This window comes from Typopeltis vanoorti, chromosome 3 (assembly GCF_054136105.1).
Source record: "Typopeltis vanoorti isolate ZY-2024b chromosome 3, IOZ_Tvanoo_1.0, whole genome shotgun sequence".
NCBI lineage: Eukaryota > Metazoa > Arthropoda > Arachnida > Uropygi > Thelyphonidae > Typopeltis > Typopeltis vanoorti.
The window spans coordinates 167,443,532-167,462,397 of NC_143551.1; the positions used below are offsets into that span (position 1 = coordinate 167,443,532).

The following is an 18,866-nucleotide window of genomic DNA, read 5'->3' on the forward strand; positions in this document are numbered from 1 at the left end:
CATTCGCCTTCCCTTGGCCTTACTTCCAAAACTTCCTGGATTTACTGGAGGTACCCTTATCACCCACGCTTATGTTAGGTTTTGGCAGCAAAACTGATATAATCCGGTGACCTTTGTGACTGTTGTTGACCTTCAGTTTACTAACCTAAATCCTGTCTGATCTTTCTAGTTACAATTGCTTGTGGTTCTACATTCAGTTATTCTAACATTATATTACAAAATTTATTACATTACAGTAGGTTACATACATAATTTTTAATTATATGTGTTTTATGGCCCATCTAAAATCGATATAGGTGAAAAATATTTATATTTTTCACCACAAGAGATTTTACAACACTGCATGTGGATGATTTGTGGATGATGGATACAGGAGTAGATGTATATGTGTACAGCACAGAATGGAGATGTGGGGGAAAACAAACAAGTTTAAGGAGAGGTTTAAGATCAGTGATGGTAGAGATGAGCTGCCAAGGACGATTATGGAGGAGTTATATCTGAGGAGTGGGGTTGTGGATGCTTGTTACAGAATCAGAAACAAGCTGGTATGTATGTTTACAAATGCCATAAATATTTGAAATAAAAGAAATGAAATTGTATCAGAGTATATTTGCCTAAAAATTGTGGGAATAAGTTAGACATAGTTGATTAGGATGACATTCTGATACAGATGGATGGATGTGATGTTTTTTTGTGAGGATAGGCAAGATAGAAGTGTGTGTGTGTGGGGGGGGGAGAGTGTTGTTTAATGGTAGCAGAGGTGTTACCTGTGACTAAGGTGGAGATGAAAGAATCGAACAGTGGCAGTGGTTTTAAAGCAGCATGGTGTGAGGTGAAGTTAAACAGAGTGAAGTGTTTAGTTAAGTGTTGCTATAGACCTGGTAATGTGAAGAGCAGTGAGAAGGGAATGTATAGGCAAATCAGTCTAGCTACTGTAAGAAAAGAGTGATCATTATGGGTAATTTTAATTATATGGCAATATAGACTGGAATAAATAGACAGCATCTGAAAGCAGTAAGAGGATGTTATTGTAATTGAGGTATTAAATCTCCTTCCAGTTGGTGAGAGTAACCATGATTACTTGGGTAGTGGCCAGTCATATGAGGACTTCTTTGAGAAAGGGATATATGTAGAACTATAAGATTCGTAATTATGAGAAGCTCAGGAGACAGCTTGCAGTTACATCACGGAATGAAGAAATGAATGAATTATTTATATTGCATGGGGTTCCCTCTTCCTCTCCATCCCTTAGGATGGGTTGAGCCCTCTAATGAGGGATTAAGTATGTATTTTATAACTGGAGATCTGTGTGTGTGTGTGTGTGTTCGTGCGATCGTGCCTGTTCTGAGGGATGAAAAACCTGAGTCTCCGGGTGAGACTGGCCAACTCACCTTTAGTCGAAAGAGACAGATAAAGGTTCCTCACATCATGGACGGGAATCATACCCAGGTCCTTCCGGCCAAAGGGCTTTGTCTATACTGACTGAGCTACGGAGTCATGTATTTATTTGTCATATATTTGGTTGAGCGTGCTATAGACCTGGTAATGTCGAAGAGTAGTGAGAAGGAAATGTATAGGCAAATCAGTTTAGCTACTTTAAGAAAAGAGTGATCATTATGAATTGATGGATGAATGAAGAGGTGAAGCATGCAATTTGGAAGAAGGTGTTGTAGAGGCAGCATAAGATGAGTGTTGGTGATAGTCAGTTGCATAAGAAGTACAATGAGCAAGCAAGTGGGTAACTCGTGGTAAAGGTATCGAAAGTGTAGTTAGCTAATGAGGTGAAAAGGAATCCTAGGAAGTTTTTTTTGATACTCGGCCAGTAGATGAAAGAAGGATTATAAAAAGATGATACTGGTTGGAGAGAATGGTAGAATGATAATGAGCAGTTCATGAAGGTATTTCATTCTTGTGAAAGTAGCATCCTGCAGAACTTGAGATCAGTGGGAAGGGAGGAGAAGCCACTGATAGTAAGTGAATGAGCAGAAGATATATGAAGAATGGAGTAAACTTGATGTCAATAAAGCCATAGGACTTGATGTCACTGTATGTCTAGAGTAAATGTTCCAGAGAGTTAACATCAGTTTTAACTTACATCTTTAACTTGAGTTGTAGACTTGCTCAAGTTCCAACGGAGTGGAAAGAGGACAAAATTGTTCTGCTTCATAAAGGGGGGGGGGATGATAAGACTAAGGCTTCAAATTGCAGACCAGTCTGTTTGTCTAGATTGTGGTAAAGGTGTTAGAGAGGCTAGTGAGAACCAGGGTTCAGACTTGGATCAATGACAACAACACTCGTTGATGGACAGCATTGGTTTGCTAAGGGCAGGTTGTGTTTTAGCAATTTAATTACCATAACAAGGTGACAGGTGCATTGGATAAAGGGGAAGCATACACAGTGATGTATGAGGGTGGTCTGAAAAGTTCTTGGCCTACGAATGAAAAAGAAAAACGAATTAATAATTTCAAAATTATTTTTATTTTTCAACATAATCTCCTTTAAGACTAATACATTTATTCCAGCTATGCTCCAGCGCCATTATCATGTCCCTGTAGTGGTTCTCAGTAAGATCTGCAAAATAGCCCTCTCTAGATGCAATCACTTCTTGATTCGAAAAAAAAAATGCTGACCATCGAGGAAGAGTTTTAGCTTTGGGAAGAGATATAAATCAGAGGGAGACAAATCTGGGGAATAGGGGGTGGATGTTCCAACAAGTCATAGTGCAGATCCCTTAATTTTCTCATTGCCAAAACACCTTTGTGGACAGGTGCATTGTCCTGATGAAAGATGATTTATTCTTCTGCAAACTGGGTCTTTTCTCACGTATTTTTTTATCTAGTCTGGTTAAAAGATCTGAATAACATTCCCCGGTTATTGTTTTACCCTTTTCAAGATAATTAATAAACAAAATGCCTTTAGCATCCCAAAACACCGATGCCATGATCTTTCCTGCTGATGGAACTGACTGTCTTCTTTGGCGCTGAACAATCGGCTTCTGTTCACTATTTTGATTACTGTTTGGATTGTGGCATGTAACGGTGAATCCCGGTTTCATCCATAGTAATAAATCAATGCACAAAATCAGTTTTATTCTTGTTAAAATGATCCAAGCACTGTTCATAGATTTTCATGTGAGTGCGTTTTTGATCTGCTATGAGCAAGCACGGCACCTATCTTGCACAAAGCTTTTTCATTTGTAATTCTTCATGCAAAATATATACACGCTCTTTTGAAATGCCCATAGTCTCAGCAATTTCATGCACTTTGACTGGCTGGTCATCCAATACCATATAGTGCACTTGATCGATGATTTCTGGTATTGTTACACTTTTTGGACGTCCTTCACGTGGATCATCTTCAAGGCTGGCACGGCCACGTTTAAACTTGGCAGCCCATTTCTTAATTGTCGAAAATGAAGTAGGAGAGTGCCCATCAACTTTTATGAATTTCTTTTGGTATTAAACCTTCTTTTACAAAGAATTTTATAACTGCACGATACTCAATTTTATCCATTTCGAGGGATACAGACAACACTTTTGCTTCAGGCAGCTGTATGAAACAAACTATTTGATTGAATGACTTGTAATTTCACATGAATGCTTATGACAGACATACCAACTTAGAAAAAAGAAATCATGCCAATAGTGTTACCATTTATGGGCGAGGGAGAGAACTTTTCAGACCACCCTCCTATTTAGATTTTGCTAAAGACATTGATAGATTACCACATGAAAAGTTAGTAATTAAGGAACATTTGGTGGATAGTAGATTAGTGCATTGGATTGGCTGTCTGATAGGTATCAGCAAGTTGTGTATGGAGGAATGATATTATGGGATTATACTATATCAGTATGGGAATGATGTGGAGCACACTAACGTATAGGCTTAAGAATGTTATGATTCTTTTATATAAGGCTCTAATCAGACCGTATATGGATTACTGTGCACAGATTTGGTCACCAGGTTTTCAGATCGATGAAGAGATGCAGGAATGAGTACAGAAACAATTTGCTAAAGTGGTTTCTGGTCTCTGGAATGTAGAGTGTAAGTTAGATTGAGGGAAGGCAAATTGCAGTGTCTAGTGGGAAGAAGGAAACAGGATGAGGTTTAGGTCATGATTGAGACATATAAGTTGATAAAGGGTTATTATCAGATTTTTCATAGAATGGGCAGAGACAGGGAAAGAACAAGAGGCCATCCTCGGAAGCTGTATCAGGAGTATGTGTGAGAGGAGGTTTTTTTTGCATGGAGAGTTCTGGTGATTAGAATGCATTGTAGAATGTTGGCTAATGAAGCCGAAAAGAATCCTAAGGAATTCTTTCGATATGTAGCCAGCAAAAGAAAGAATAATTATGGAAGGATGACATTGATTGGAGAAAATGGTATAAAGACAGCTGATGCAGAATGTGTGGTGGAGATACTTAATGAACAGTTCATAAAGATCTTTCAATCTTGTGAATGTGACTTCATTGAGAGATTGAGAGCAGTTGATGATGGTGAGGAGAGACTGACTGTATGTGAGCAAGAGGTGTTTGGGGAGTTGAGTAAACTAGATGTAAATAAGGCTGTGGGATTTGATAAGATATCACTGTGTATTCTGAAGGAACGGAGTTGACACCTGCCTTGACATATTTTTTTAATACGAGTCTTGCACTTGGTCAAGTTCCTAAGGAGTGGAAAGAGGACAAAATTGTGCCACTTCATAAAGGAGGTGATTGAACTCAAGCATCAAACTATAGGCCTATCTGTGTGTCAGGTGTTGTGGTTAAGTTGTTGGAGAAGCTTGTGAGAACTAGGATCCAGAGTTGGGTTGACAACAATGGTATTATCTTTGATGGACAGCATGGATTTGCTAAAGGGAGGTCATGTTTTAGTAATCTATTTACTTATTACAATAAAGTGACTGCTTCCTTGGACAGAGGAAAAGGATACACAGTAATATACTTGGATTTCACAAAGGCTTTTTATAGAGTACCTCATGATAAGTTGACAGTCAAATTAGAGCAGATGGGGTTGGATATTAGATTGGTGCATTGGATTGGAGACTGGCTATCTGATAGGTATCAACAAGTTGTGTATGGGGGAGCAATATCCAGGAAAAGGAAGGTCACTAGTGGAGTGCCTCAGGGGTCTGTTTTAGGTCCATTACTGTTTAACTTGTATATTAATGATATAGGTGAAGATTTGGATGGAGATATTCAGTTGGTTGCAGATGATGCAAAGTTGGGACGAAACATGAAGTGTAGTGAAGATGTTGTGGCCTTACAGGAAGATTTGAATAGATTGAGTGATTGGGCACGAAAATGGGGATGTGAATTCAATGTTGCAAAATGTAAGGTTTTAAAATTTTGAAAACAAAGATGGGATGCAGAATTTATGCTTGGTGAGAATATATTGTTGGAAACAGAGGAAATAAGAGATCTGGGGGTGATTGTGGATAAGGATCTAAAATTTAGTGGACACATCGCCAAAATTGAGAAGACAACACAAAGGCTTCTGGGATTGATGCGGAGGACATTGACATGTAGAAGTAGGGAGATTCTTGTTCTGTTGTATAAGGCTTTGATTATGCCACACATGGACTATTGTGTCCAGATTTGGTTACTGGGTTTTCAGAAGGATGAAGAGATGTTGGAAAGGGTCCATAGGAGACCGACTAAGGTAGTTTCTGACCTCTGGAATGTCGAGTATGAAGAAAGATTGAGAAGATGTAATTTGCAGAGTCTGGTGGACAGGAGGAAGAGGGGAGATATGATAGAGACCTACAAGTTGGTTGAGGGTATTTCATATACTGGTTCTATCTGCAGATTGCTCTGAATGGAGGTACTTTAATTTGAAACAATTTGTATATAGTGTCCAGTTTATAGGATCAATGCTGGAGAGAAGTTTTACAGAGAATAGTGGGAGATCAGGGGAGAACTAGAGGTCATCCCTGGAAACTGTATAAAGAGGGTGTGAGTAGGGGAGTGAGAGAGGCAGGTTTTTTTCATGCAGAGTTGTGAATGATTGGAATGCCTTGCTTGAGAATGTGGTGTCTGCAAAGAGTTTGAATGTGTTTAAAACACGGTATGATGAGCTGTGTGTGTAATAAAAGGACCTTCCAGATTCATCTTTGACTCCATGAGGTCTTGGTGTGGTAATAATAATACATAACAAGGTGACAGGTGCATCAGATAAAGGGGAAGCATGGAAGCACCGTTTGGAGACAGTGAATGCATTCAAGTCATAGTATGATGAGCTGTATATGTATAATGGAGGGTATCCCAAGATGAGTCATTAGCTCCATGGAGGTCTACTACTACTAATAATAATAAAATAATTCTCTGTTTTCTTGCTTACAGCTCCATATTTCCCCTATTGGTCATTTTTTGAACTTATTTTATTTTATTTTTATTATTATTAAAATTTCTTCTCCACGTTCGAGTTAGGGCATCCATCAAGTTTGAGGGCATTTCATATACTGGTTCTATCTGCAGATTGCTCTGAATGGAGGTACTTTAATTTGAAACAATTTATATATAGTGTTCAGTTTATTAGGTACATCTGTGTGATAATGAATGACCTTTCATTTATCCCTTAAAAAGTCTGAATTCATTTGTATATGGAATTCTGGTTCATAAAAATCCAATCTCATCTTTTAGTTGTTTCATATTTAACTGCAATGTACATCTTTTGTGAAGTCTCATTTGGCTTGTTCCACCAGATACCCCATGTGGGTTACCCAAATATCCAATGGCTGAACAGTCCAGTGAACTAACTAGGATGGAAGTTTGAACCAGCATCTTAATAAGCTTTTTATTATAATTATATATATATATATATATATATATATATATATATATTTTTTTTTTTTTAGCTCAGTGAAAGTGGTGCTTGTATCCTCTGTGCTAGGCTACCCAAAGATAGACTTATAGTTTGAGTCTAATCGCTGACTGGAAGAACTTTTTCTATGCCTTTCTTCAACTGGTTGCCAAGTTATTCAATCTCTGGGGCAAGCTGGTTTTTCTCCTGGAAATTCAGGTTTTTCGTCCCGTAAACTCAAGAAAATTGACCGTAGAACCCACATTATTTCAGACAGAACATTATGTTCTGCACCAAGAGATGGCAACACTTGTTTGCTGGTCTCTTCATTGGTGGCCTCCTATAATATTGATAGACATTGGCCAGCTATCTCTGTATTGGCTACTGGTGGAGATTGAACTGCCCACTCAGTCTCCAAAAGTTAGATAGGGTTTAAAGCAGTGATTCTCAACCTATGGGAAACCTCCTTTGGGGTTGCAAAATACTTATGGGGGGGAAGCAAAGAAATTGGAAATGAAAGGAAAAACTGAAAAACTACTTTATTGAAACAAAAGCATTTAATGAAAGTATTTATTGACACAAAAACATAAAATACCCTCTGAAAATAAAATAATAAAATGTATAGAATCCACTCTATTGAATAAACTAGTTACGCTTATGGGAACATATCAGTAAACTGCCTACTCAGTCTCCAAAAGCCAGATAATGTTTAAAGCAGTGATTCTCAACCTATGGGACACCTCCTTTGGGGTTGCAAAATACTTATGGGGGGAAGCAAAGAAAGTGGAAATGAAAGGAAAATCTACTTTATTGAAACAAAAGCATTTAATGAAAGTATTTATTGACACAAAAACATAAAATACTCTCTGAAAATAAAATGTATAAAATCCAGTGTATTGAATAAACTAGTTATGCTTATGGGAACATATCAGTATAGCAAAATATACTGAGCAACTAATTAAAACTAAATAATAACAGTGAATCTAAAAATTAATGGCTTCCTTGGGTCTGTGTTGCAGAGCAAAACTTGGAAATTGACACTCTCTTTCTATATTTAACTGAGATCTATATTTTGTTTTTAAGGCAGCCACTGCAGAAAACCTGATTTTACAAAGATAAGATGTTGGAAATGCAAAAGTGCACAAAACGCTCTAGACTTAGTGCAGAAAAATAAATCATCAACACCAGCCCAAAATTCAAACAGCAATTTAATTGCAAATTGTCTTTTTGATTTTGCCACTTGACTGAAATCTGTAAATTGTTCCTCTTCTTCAATTGAGAAACCTTCAGAGGTAATTTGAAATGGGTTTTTAACCCACTCATACATTGTCATTGTGTTGTCGTCAGTTATAAAATGATTTCTAAAATTCTTCATCAGCATTGTTAAATGCTTTTCAATAGTTGCAAATAAAACTTTAATGTGTTGCTCTTCTATCTTATAGATTTTGTTAAATTCATCCACATTTGCAAGCATTTCTGATTTTTGTTGCTTAACCTTTTTGTTCCATAACTCTAGTTTTTAACAAAAAGCATTAACTTTGTCACTCATCTCTAAGATATGTGTATGTATTTTTTCCTTGGAGTTGCATGCAGGTTTAATATATTTAGTTTCTTGAATATGTCCCCCAAGTAGCTCAATTTCATCACAAATGTGTGGTCTCTAAACTTCTCTGATTCTTTGTGATTTTCCTCTTCCAAGAAGATTGCTATTTCGTCTCTTAATTCATAAACACATAAACATTTTCCCTGTGATAACCATCTTGTCTCACAATAAAATAGTAATACTGAATGTTCTGCTCCAGCCATGTCTTTGCAAAATTCAAAACAAAGTCTTGATTTTAAGGGTCTCATTTTTATATAATTCACCACAGTTATAACTGTTGTTAACAGAATGTTTATACCAGGACCCATTTCCTTTGCAGCAAGAGCTTTTCTATGAATCATGCAATATGTCCAGATACATTGTGCGGATTTTTTCCTCACATGCGCTTGTAAACTTTTAAACCTTCCAGACATAACTCGAGTACTATCAGTGCAAATTTCAACACAATTTCTCCACTGTATGTTTGCCTTGCATATAAAATTGTCCAATATTTTGAACAATTCAGGTGCTGTGGCTCTTCTTTCTATTGGTATACAAAATGATAACTCTTCAACTGCTGATAATCCATCACAAAATTGAACGTAAGCAATTAAATGATGACAATCCTTGTTGCTATCTGCACACATGAAAGAAGGTTGAGAAGCACTGGTTTAAAGGCATTGCCTACTCCCTATATGGGAATTATCATTATTTAGGCCTCCAAGGAGTCAAAAGATGCATCGCAGAAGGTCCTTCTAGGAAACACAAAGTCCATCATACCACTCCTTAAACTCATTGACCATCCTCGCTCTCACCACTCTATCGGGTAATGCATTCCACGGTTCAACCACCCTCCATGCAAAGAAACCACTCCTCACCCTCTTGCTCACAGTTTCCTTTCGTAACCTCCAGGGATGGCCTCTTGTCATCACTCCTTCCTGCTCTTCAACCAAACAAAAGAACTGACCAGTGTCAACCCTGTAACCTCCCTCTCAACAGTTTAAAAGTCTCAATCATATCACCTTCTTCTATCCACCAAACTCTGCAGTCCACATTCCCTCAGCTGATTCTCATAACTAACATTGTACAGTCCTGAAACCATCTTTGTTATCCACCTTTGTACCCTTTCCACAGTTAATTTATTCCCTTCAAATCCTGAGTACCAAATCTGAGAACAATAGTCTAAGTGTGGTCTGATCAGGGTCTTATACAACAGAATGATAACTCTTTTTTCTCTTCAGGTCAGTGTCCTTCTCATTATTGCAGCAATCCTCTGTGTTACCTTCACCACCTTTGCAATATGTCCCCTGAATTTCAGGTTTGTATCAATTATCAACCCCAGATCTCTTGTCTCCCCCTACTTCCTCCAATATAGCTTCTCCAATAGAGTATGCAGTGTCCCAAACTTCCAATTTATATTTTGCTGCATTAGACCGACAACCCCATTCACCCATCTGTCTAGCTTATTCAAATCCTCTTGCAGAACTAACTCATCTGCACTATCACTAATAACCCTTTTCAGCTTAACATCATCTGCAAACAACTGAATATCCCCCTGCAGTCCACTGACAATGTCATTGATACAAAGGTTAAACAATATAGATCCCAGTCCTGAATAAAATCATCACCTTATTATTTATTACTTTTATTTTTTCTATCAGTTTTTTATTCATTTTTATTGTTTTACAAGTGATGCTTAAGTCAAAATAGTTAAATGAGACAAAATAGTCAGCTAATTTTATTTCAGTGATAGTGTAATCAAGAGGTTAATGTAATCAGCTACAGATTATTGAAAAATATTGACATTATTTGCTTGCATAATTCTCCCCCAACCTTACCCATTAAATTAGATAGTTCTGATTTGAAATCTGTAGCTACATATGACTGTGCATTTATCAATCATCAAATTCAATTCAGATTGGAGTAATTATCCTAAAATATACACTAAAATGTGGGATGCAAAATAAGTTTGGAGAGGTTTGACAACATAATCTCAAATGGAAACTTAGAACTTAAGAGACTCTTTGCTGTTTAATTTACATTGATTAAGAAGAGTTTCTATAATTAGAATATGCTACCTAAGAAGATCTAATATTAAGTAGGTATAATTGTGTATTATTGTAAGACGTGAAAAATTAAATTATATTAAATTATTAACTAAATAAAGGGGAAAAAATAAAAATCAGTTTATTTAAAAAAAAATAAAAACATAACAGAAGGAGGGGGTTGGTTAATACACAAATGAACTAATCTACAATGAAAATAGATGAATGCTCTTTAATAAATGTGAAATTTTTTTATTATTTTTTTTGTAGTAATTTGCAAGTAATTCAACAGCCTAATTATTTTCACGACACAGTTACTTTTTTGCCTATTGAGTTTTGCATTTTCAATAATTGATTTCATATTTCTTTGCTGATAATAATTATGTACAACAATACTTATGAATATTTTATTATATCTTATTAGGATGCTGGTTCTCAACAGATAGGCTTTTTATTAGGAAGTTGTGGAGTGAATTATGCATTAACTTCAGAATTATGTTATAAAGGCTTACCTAAAACTGCTACTGGTGATATCCACACATTTAGAGGTTTGTTGATAAATTAATAATAAATAAGGCAATAAATCAGTAGATGGAAATTCATACCTTTTAAAATGTTGTGGTGTTAAACTGTGGTATTAAATGCAAGATTATTTAGTATATTAGCTCTCACCTATCATTTCTTATCGCTCAGAGTGTAGGGGTTGACTGAATGAACTGGGAGAGATAGAATTATTAATAGACCACCAGAGAGTCAAGGACTTACTGAAGGAGGCGATACATCACCCATATCAGCTGATAAACATTAGATACACACACTAAATGCACTTACTATGTCAACAGCAAACTATTTCTTCTCACTCATGATTCTGCGAGAGAAAAATCTAGCTCTCATCCCTTTCTTAATTGCATTCAAACTTAACATCCATAGATACCTTCATCCTCTCCTCATTATCCATATAATGAAAAATTTTATCAACCAATATCCTATAACACCCTCTCAAAAGTTTATTTAGGTCTAAAAATCCCAACCATATCGAAGGCACGTTCTACCAATGGAACCTTTCTCCCTAAGAGTTAACTATAACCGGGACTGTAGATAATCCAGAATCCTAAATCTAATATAACAATTGTAATGTTAAAAATAGGACATCATCGTTACTGTAAGAAAATTATCTATAAGAAAGAATTTTTCTCTCATGTTATCATAAATAGAAGTTAGCTTTGATGTAGTTTCTAAATAATTAATCTGTAATTTTATCTGTATTTTTTTCCCATTAGAGGTCATGCCAGTAGAATAACCAGTGATCAAATCATTGTTTATTTAGCTTACTGTGTGAAATGCAACTCAGCTTGTCCTTGTATATTTGTATATACTCCAGATGATGACCTTAATGTGAAGGTCGAAACATTGAGAAATTAAAATAGTTATTTATAACACAGTTGTAAAGTCCATAATTTCTAAAATGAATGTTGATCACTGTGCAACACTAAAAGAAAGGATTCTACTTTTCAGCCTTTCCACAGCTCTTTTTTTACTGCTTGGAACCCAGGAGACCAAAACTGCCATTGTAGTGCAAGTGTGGTCGTATTATGGCTTTGTAAAGATACAAAATGACTTTCATATCCTTACGTTCAGTGTTTGTTTTTTTTTTCAACATTGCAGTTATCTTTGGTGGTGTATTTGCAATTTTTGCTGTGTTGGCTTTGAAATTCAACTGTCTATCCACCATAACAAGATCTGTATCATTGTCAACACATTTGGACATTGTCCAATTGTGACATGCAGACAAGACTATACAAAAGAATATGCAGGAAGATTATTATGTCTGTACACAAATGTTAGGAGTACCAGAAACAAAGGGGTAGAGTTTGTTGCCCTGGTCAATTTGTTGGGATCTCAGATTGTAGGCATTAGTGAGACCTGGCTTTCAGAATCAGACGTAACAGGTATTGAATGTAAAGGGTACAGTATTTTTAGGAAGCTAAGACAGGAGAGGAGATTAGGGGCATGTTGTTCATGTTATCAGATGACTTGAATCCAGTTAGACTTGTGACCTATGATTGTAGTACTAGTAACAGTATTTCATATGCCAGTGAGTTTGAAGCCATCTAGTGTGAGGTGGAATCTTACAAAATTAAATACATAGTGGGATGTTGTTGCAGACCTGGTGAATTGGTTGCAAGTGATGAAGAAATGCATCACTAAATAGAGACGATGGGTGTGAAAAGAGTAATCATTAATGGCAGACTTTAATTATCTAAAGATTGATTGGGTAGCAATAAAATCACATGAGAAGAATGAAACTGAATTTATTGAACTGTTGTGAGACAACTTTCTCAAGCAGCATATGATAGAAGGAACTTGAGGTGAAAGAGCGTTAGATTTGATTATAGTGTCACATGGTGTTTCAGTTAATGTTGTAACTATTTTGCCTTCAGTTGGTGACAGTGATCGTGCGGCACTCACTTGAGAAGTTGCTGAGTCTGTAATGTTAAATTCAGAAAAGGTTATGTGCTGAACTGCAAAGCAGGAAATTATGACCAACCGAGGAGTATATTGGGTTCAGTGCAGTGGTGTCGGTTGCTGGATGGGAAGAATATCGAGAGTGCAAGGGAATCATTTAAACAATACTTAAATGATGCAGTATCAGAATATGTCATGAGAGTTTGCAGAATACATAGGGTAGGAGTCAAATGGATGTGTAATCTTATTAAGCAAGAGATTTGTAAGAAAAGGATGATGTGGAAGGAATGCTGTGTGCGTAAGGATGGCATCCATTATGAAAATTATAAACAGCAGGCCAGAAGTGTCGCAACTCTTGTACAGAAAGCTAAGTCTGAATATGTAAAGAAACTGACTCTGCAAGCTAAATACAACCCAAAAGGATTTTATCATGATGTTGCAAGTAAAAGAAAGAATGAACATAACTCTACTGAATGCAGGTGGTGTAATGGTGACAGTTGCAGAACAGGTTGTTCAACTAATGAGTTCCCATTTTGCTAAAAGCTATCAACCTGGTATATTCAACATTGAGTTCACTGCTATCTCTTCACTGGATGATGAAACTCAGGTGTATGAAGAGGAGGTATTAGAGTGCACAAACCAAATTCAGCAATAGGAGCTAATGGAATATTAGCATGGATGCTAAAAGAGTGTTCAGCTGAACTGGCTATTCCTTTGACCAGGCTATATAATTTGATTTCAGAACAGGGAAAATTCTACAGGAGTGGAAAGAATGTATGGTAATCCCATTGCACAAGGATGGTGCAAAGACCGATATATCCAACTATTGACCAATTAGCATCTCAGGAGGAACAGTGAAGATTTTGGAAAAATTGTTTAGTGCTCGCATTCAGAAATGGGTTGACAGTGAATCTCTACTTTAAAATGTACAGCATGGATTTACTAAGGGAAGGTCATATTTTAGCAAATTGTTCACATTCTATATTAATGCTACCATTGAACTAGTCAAGGGGAATAGATACACCATGATACTTTTGGATTTTGCTAAAGCTTTTGAGAGAATACAGCATAGAAGACTTGCATAAATTGGAGAATATGGGTTTGGATTATAAAATACAGGAATACCTCGATTATTGCGATTCTCGATTTATCGCGGTTTATAATTTGATACCAAAATTCCAATTATTGTGCTCCAAATTCGAATGATTTCAGCCGCGAGATATAGCCCACTACATATGCAACCAGTTCGAGTTGCCACTCTCCAAGTATCGTTCTCTTGTAGCGTTTTTATCCGACGGCGCCTTCTCACCACTTACCAGTAACTATCTGCCCTTGCCTGAAGTACATGTGGATATTTATTTCTCTTGTTATTTACCCCTATAATGAATGCTAAAAGAAATAAGGATGATTTCAAGTCTACAGCTATCAAGAAGAAACGTAGAGTGATCAGCTTAAAAGATAAGTTACATATGATAAATAAGTATGAAGCAGGCATAACCAAAGCCAAAATTGCAAGAGAGTACGGTCTAAATGAATTCACTGTTCGCCATATTTTAGACCACGCTGCAAACTATAAGCAACTAGGACAAAGTGCATCGACCTCGTCTGTGTCCCAAACTACGAGAAACAGAAGCTAACTTATGATTGAAATGGAAACGCTATTGTCAGTGTCAATAGAAGATTGTAACCAAAAGAGAATTCCTCTTAGTCAAATGACTATAAAAACAAAAGTATTGAATTTGTTTGAAACTTTAAAAAGAAAACAATTAGAAAGTGAAAATGATTCGGCGTTAGTAGTGGAAGAAACTTTCTCTGGAAGTTCAGGGTGGTTTGATCGGTTCAAAAAGCGATCGAGCATTCATAGTGTTCGTGTACAAGGTGAAATTGCAAGCAGCGATGAAAAAGCAGCAGCTAGTTTTCCTGGTGAATTGCAACAAATCATTGAAGAAGGAAATTATACCGATGATCAGATATTTAATGCTGACGAAACAGGCTTATTATGGAAAAAAATGCCCACTGAAACATTTTTAGCAAATAATGAAAAATCACAGCCTGGCTACAAGGTTTCGAAGAAGCATGTGACACTTTTACTATGTGGCAATGCTTCTGGAGATTACAAGATGAAGCCTCTCTTTATTTATCGTTCATAAAATCCTTGCCCGCTTAGAAGTTTAGATAAAAATTTTCTCCCTGTTCATTGGAGATTCAACAGAAAAGCTTGGATGACGAAAACTATTTTTGAGGATGGGTTTAAAAACTGTTTTTATCCTGAAGCTGAAAGGTACTGCAAGTCATTAAATCTTGATTTTAAAATCTTGTTGATATTAGATAATGCACCTAGTCATCCAACAACACTGAATGATTTGTGCAAAAATGTAAAAGTTATTTATTTACCACCTAATACCACTTCCATCATCCAGCCAATGGATCAAGGTGTAATCACATCCTTTAAGGCATATTACCTACGAAGAACTTTTTCACAAGCAATAGAAAAGACTACAGGAGATGAAGCTATGACTTTGACAGAATTGTGGAAGGTATTCAATATCAAACATTGCATTGAAAATGTCAAGGAAGCATGGAGTGAAGTAACGTCTAGCAACCTGAGAGCGGCATGGCAAAAGATTATTCCTCATTGTGCAAATGATTTTAAAGGATTTGAAAATGAAGTAACCCGTGTAATCAATGGCATAACTGAACTTGGCTTCGATCTAGGACTAAAAGAAATTGAAAAAGGTGATGTTCAGGACCTGCTTCAGTCACATGATAAGGAGCTGGATGATGAAGACCTAATTAACCTCGAGAGAGAGAGAATGTGCTTACGATGCTCAAATCGATGATAATGACGAACAAATTGACTTGGCACCAAAGGAATTTACCCTCAAAGAAACAGACGAAATGTTTAGAATTGTGAAAATTTTAAAGAAAAAATCTTAAACGGCGATCCTAATCTCGAACGATCACTGAAAGTTCGTCGGGTAATTGAAAATTCCATCCGTTGCTACCGAGTTTTATACGAAGAAAAAAGAAAGAAAAAATTCCACCAGATAACTCTACACCAATTTTTATCCAAGAAAGAATAATTGTATATACTTCTTATATATAAATAAAGATTAAAGAATAATCTTGTTTTTCTTAATGAACCATCATTTTTTACTTAACACGTTTAACACATTTCTTTTTTACTTGATATATAAAATTTAATTAATAGATTTGAAAAATCCTTGGCATTGATCACCCATTTTACAAGCATTATTTATCCCGATTATCGCAGATTCGATTATTGCGGTATTTTTTGTGGCAACAAGAACCATGATAATCGAGATATTCCTGTATTAGTGTGGATAAGAGTGACTGATAGATATCAAAAAGTCGTGTATGTATAGATGTGAGTCTGCAAGATTTAAGTTAACCAGTGGCATATCACAGGGATCAATCCTTGGTCCACTGTTATTCAATCTGTACATTAATGATATTGGGAAGGAGCTGACAGGTGACATACAGCTATTTGCTGATGAAAGCTGAGTAGGGTAATCAGGAATGCTGCTGATATTTAGGCCTTGTAGAATCATTTGAATAGACTGGAATTGTGGGCATGGGAAAACGGATATCCTTTCAACATCAGTAAATGCAAAGTCACACACTTTGGCATGAGTAGATATCCAATTTCGTATTATATTAGTGTGATTATGCTACAAGAAACTGATCAGGCTAGGGATCTTGGAGTGTTAGTATATAGCAAGTGCAAGTTTAGGACCATGTAGCAAAGACTGCAAATAATACAACTCGAAAGATAATTGCAATGCTAAAACAACTTTCACGTGTAAAGATAAGGATGTCATTTGCCTTTTTACAAGGCCTTGATAAGACCTCATTTGGTCAGGTTTAGTTTCTGTTGTGATTCTGATACAATGGAGAGAGTGCAAAGTAGAATGTTAAAAATGATATTAGGATGGTGGAATACCATTATGAAGACATTTTGTACGCTGCAGACACTATTAAACAGGAGAAAGAGGGGTGATGTGATTGAGATGTACAGACTTCTGAAAGGGTCATATAGGATTTCAGTTGATGGAATTTTTCATTTTATGGAAGAAAGAACAAGAGGGCATCCTTGTAAGTTGAGAATGAATGCCACTAAGAAGGGGATGAGGGCTAAATTTTTCTCTCATAGAGTGGTGTGTGATCGGAATGGATTGCCATTGGTTGTGTGTGTGCAAGCAGTGTGAATGAATTCAAGAAGTATGATGGCTGGTATGTAGTATGTTGCCTCCCTTGATGAATCCCTGACTCCCTGGAGGTCTTTCTTAGTAATTATAATCTCACCAATATAATATGCCATTGAATATCGCATCACACCAACGTACATAAACTTACACTTACTGACATTGAATTGGCAGCCTTTATTGCTTGGCCACACATTCAGGCCATTTAAATTTTGTTTGATGGGTGATCCCTCGAGCTAAAAATTAAAGCTAATATAAAGAATTAGTTACAGTAACTCTTCTTAACTCAAAAAAAAATCTACCATAGATCCCACACTTTTCTGACAATAATAGATTGTATTAGGGTTAGGGATAGTTAGATGGCAGCACTTGTCTGCCTTTCTTCACTAGATGCTGTTTAAAATTAGTGTAATCTTGGGCCAGCTATTTCTGATTGGCTATGGTAATGATTGTCTTCCCCTCTGTTTACAAATGCTTGATGAAACTAAAACTACCTTGCCTGCTCCCCGGAGAACAAAATATGTTAGGAGATCCACTTCTTTTATTCATATACTGAAGATCAGTTTAATGTCAGCAAGCTTTTAATACATTGCCTTTTATTAAAAATAAATATCACAACCAATTAACAGCCAAATACTTGATGGCAGCAGTGAGAATATCATTAGAAGATAGACAAAGAGAAAAATGAAGAAGAAGGTGGATGGATAAACTGGAACAAGTTACAGGAGTGAGATGGATGGGAGAGGTAGAAAACTGAGTGGTCTGGAAAACCATGGGGTGAAAGAGACCTTCGTCCAGCAGTGGATAGAACCAAAAGGTTGAAGAAGAAGTTGTGTTTACTATTTTATTTTAATAAATTCTCATTTTTTTACATGTTCATAGATCTTTATTACTATACATTAGATTAACTGAAACTTAAAAATTAAAACAAGGTTTATTACTATAGAGCCCATGTAATTAATAATAATTATTCTATAATTTTTTCTTTGTATAATTTGCTTACATAAGAAAAGAAAATTTAAAAACTTAAATACCATGCAGTCATGTTTGACTTTCCATCCATATGTTTTAAGGTGTTTTTATACTTGCAGTTTAATAGTAAAACATTATACTAGTTACAATTTTATGTGATATTGTTCTACAAAAGTCAACATATACGTTTCTCAACTGACTTCAGGATAGAAACCTAAATTATATAACTTATTATTATTAGTTACAGTTTTTACAAAAAACTTCAGGAATTTATTATTATTCCTATGTGATATGCACATAAATTTATCTATCTGTTATCAATAACTTAGTTGAAAAAGTATTATGCGGCCACCGATTCAATCTTGTGGGCATTTTTGCAGCCACCAGAAAAAAAAAAAAAAATGTGACAACGACTGATTTTATGTTGCATTTATCATCTCTGATTCCTTTTAAAATATTCTTTCCTCTGTTTGTAAGCTTCTCATTAGTCTCCAGAACATTTTTGCCATCTTTCTAATATTTATGTTCTGCTTTTAGCAAAGCCTTGTCATCAGCTTTTTTTAACTGATTTAATTGCTAAGATCTTTTGATACACATTCGTCTTTTCTGTGACTTCCTCTTGAAGATTTCTATTTCACCATGGAGTTCTGATTTTGCTGTCCCTGTAGGCAACCTGCCACATGCTTCTCTAGCTGAATCAGTCCATTTTCTTCAGTATCTGCTACTGCATCTTGAAAGTTTGGTTTCTGTTTTCATTTTCATTCGTTCTTCAAT

At 36.0% G+C, this 18,866-nt stretch overlaps 1 protein-coding gene across 1 annotated transcript in view; it reads left to right on the forward strand.

The window, feature by feature from the left end:
* Window positions 1-18,866, forward strand: part of LOC150108732 (disco-interacting protein 2-like) — a 936,780-nt gene that overhangs the window by 322,751 nt on the left and 595,163 nt on the right. Inside the window, exon 16 of the mRNA XM_090416186.1 lies at window positions 10,853-10,976. Coding sequence (XP_090272312.1) covers window positions 10,853-10,976 — 124 coding nt within the window. The remainder of the gene's footprint in view (window positions 1-10,852; window positions 10,977-18,866) is intronic.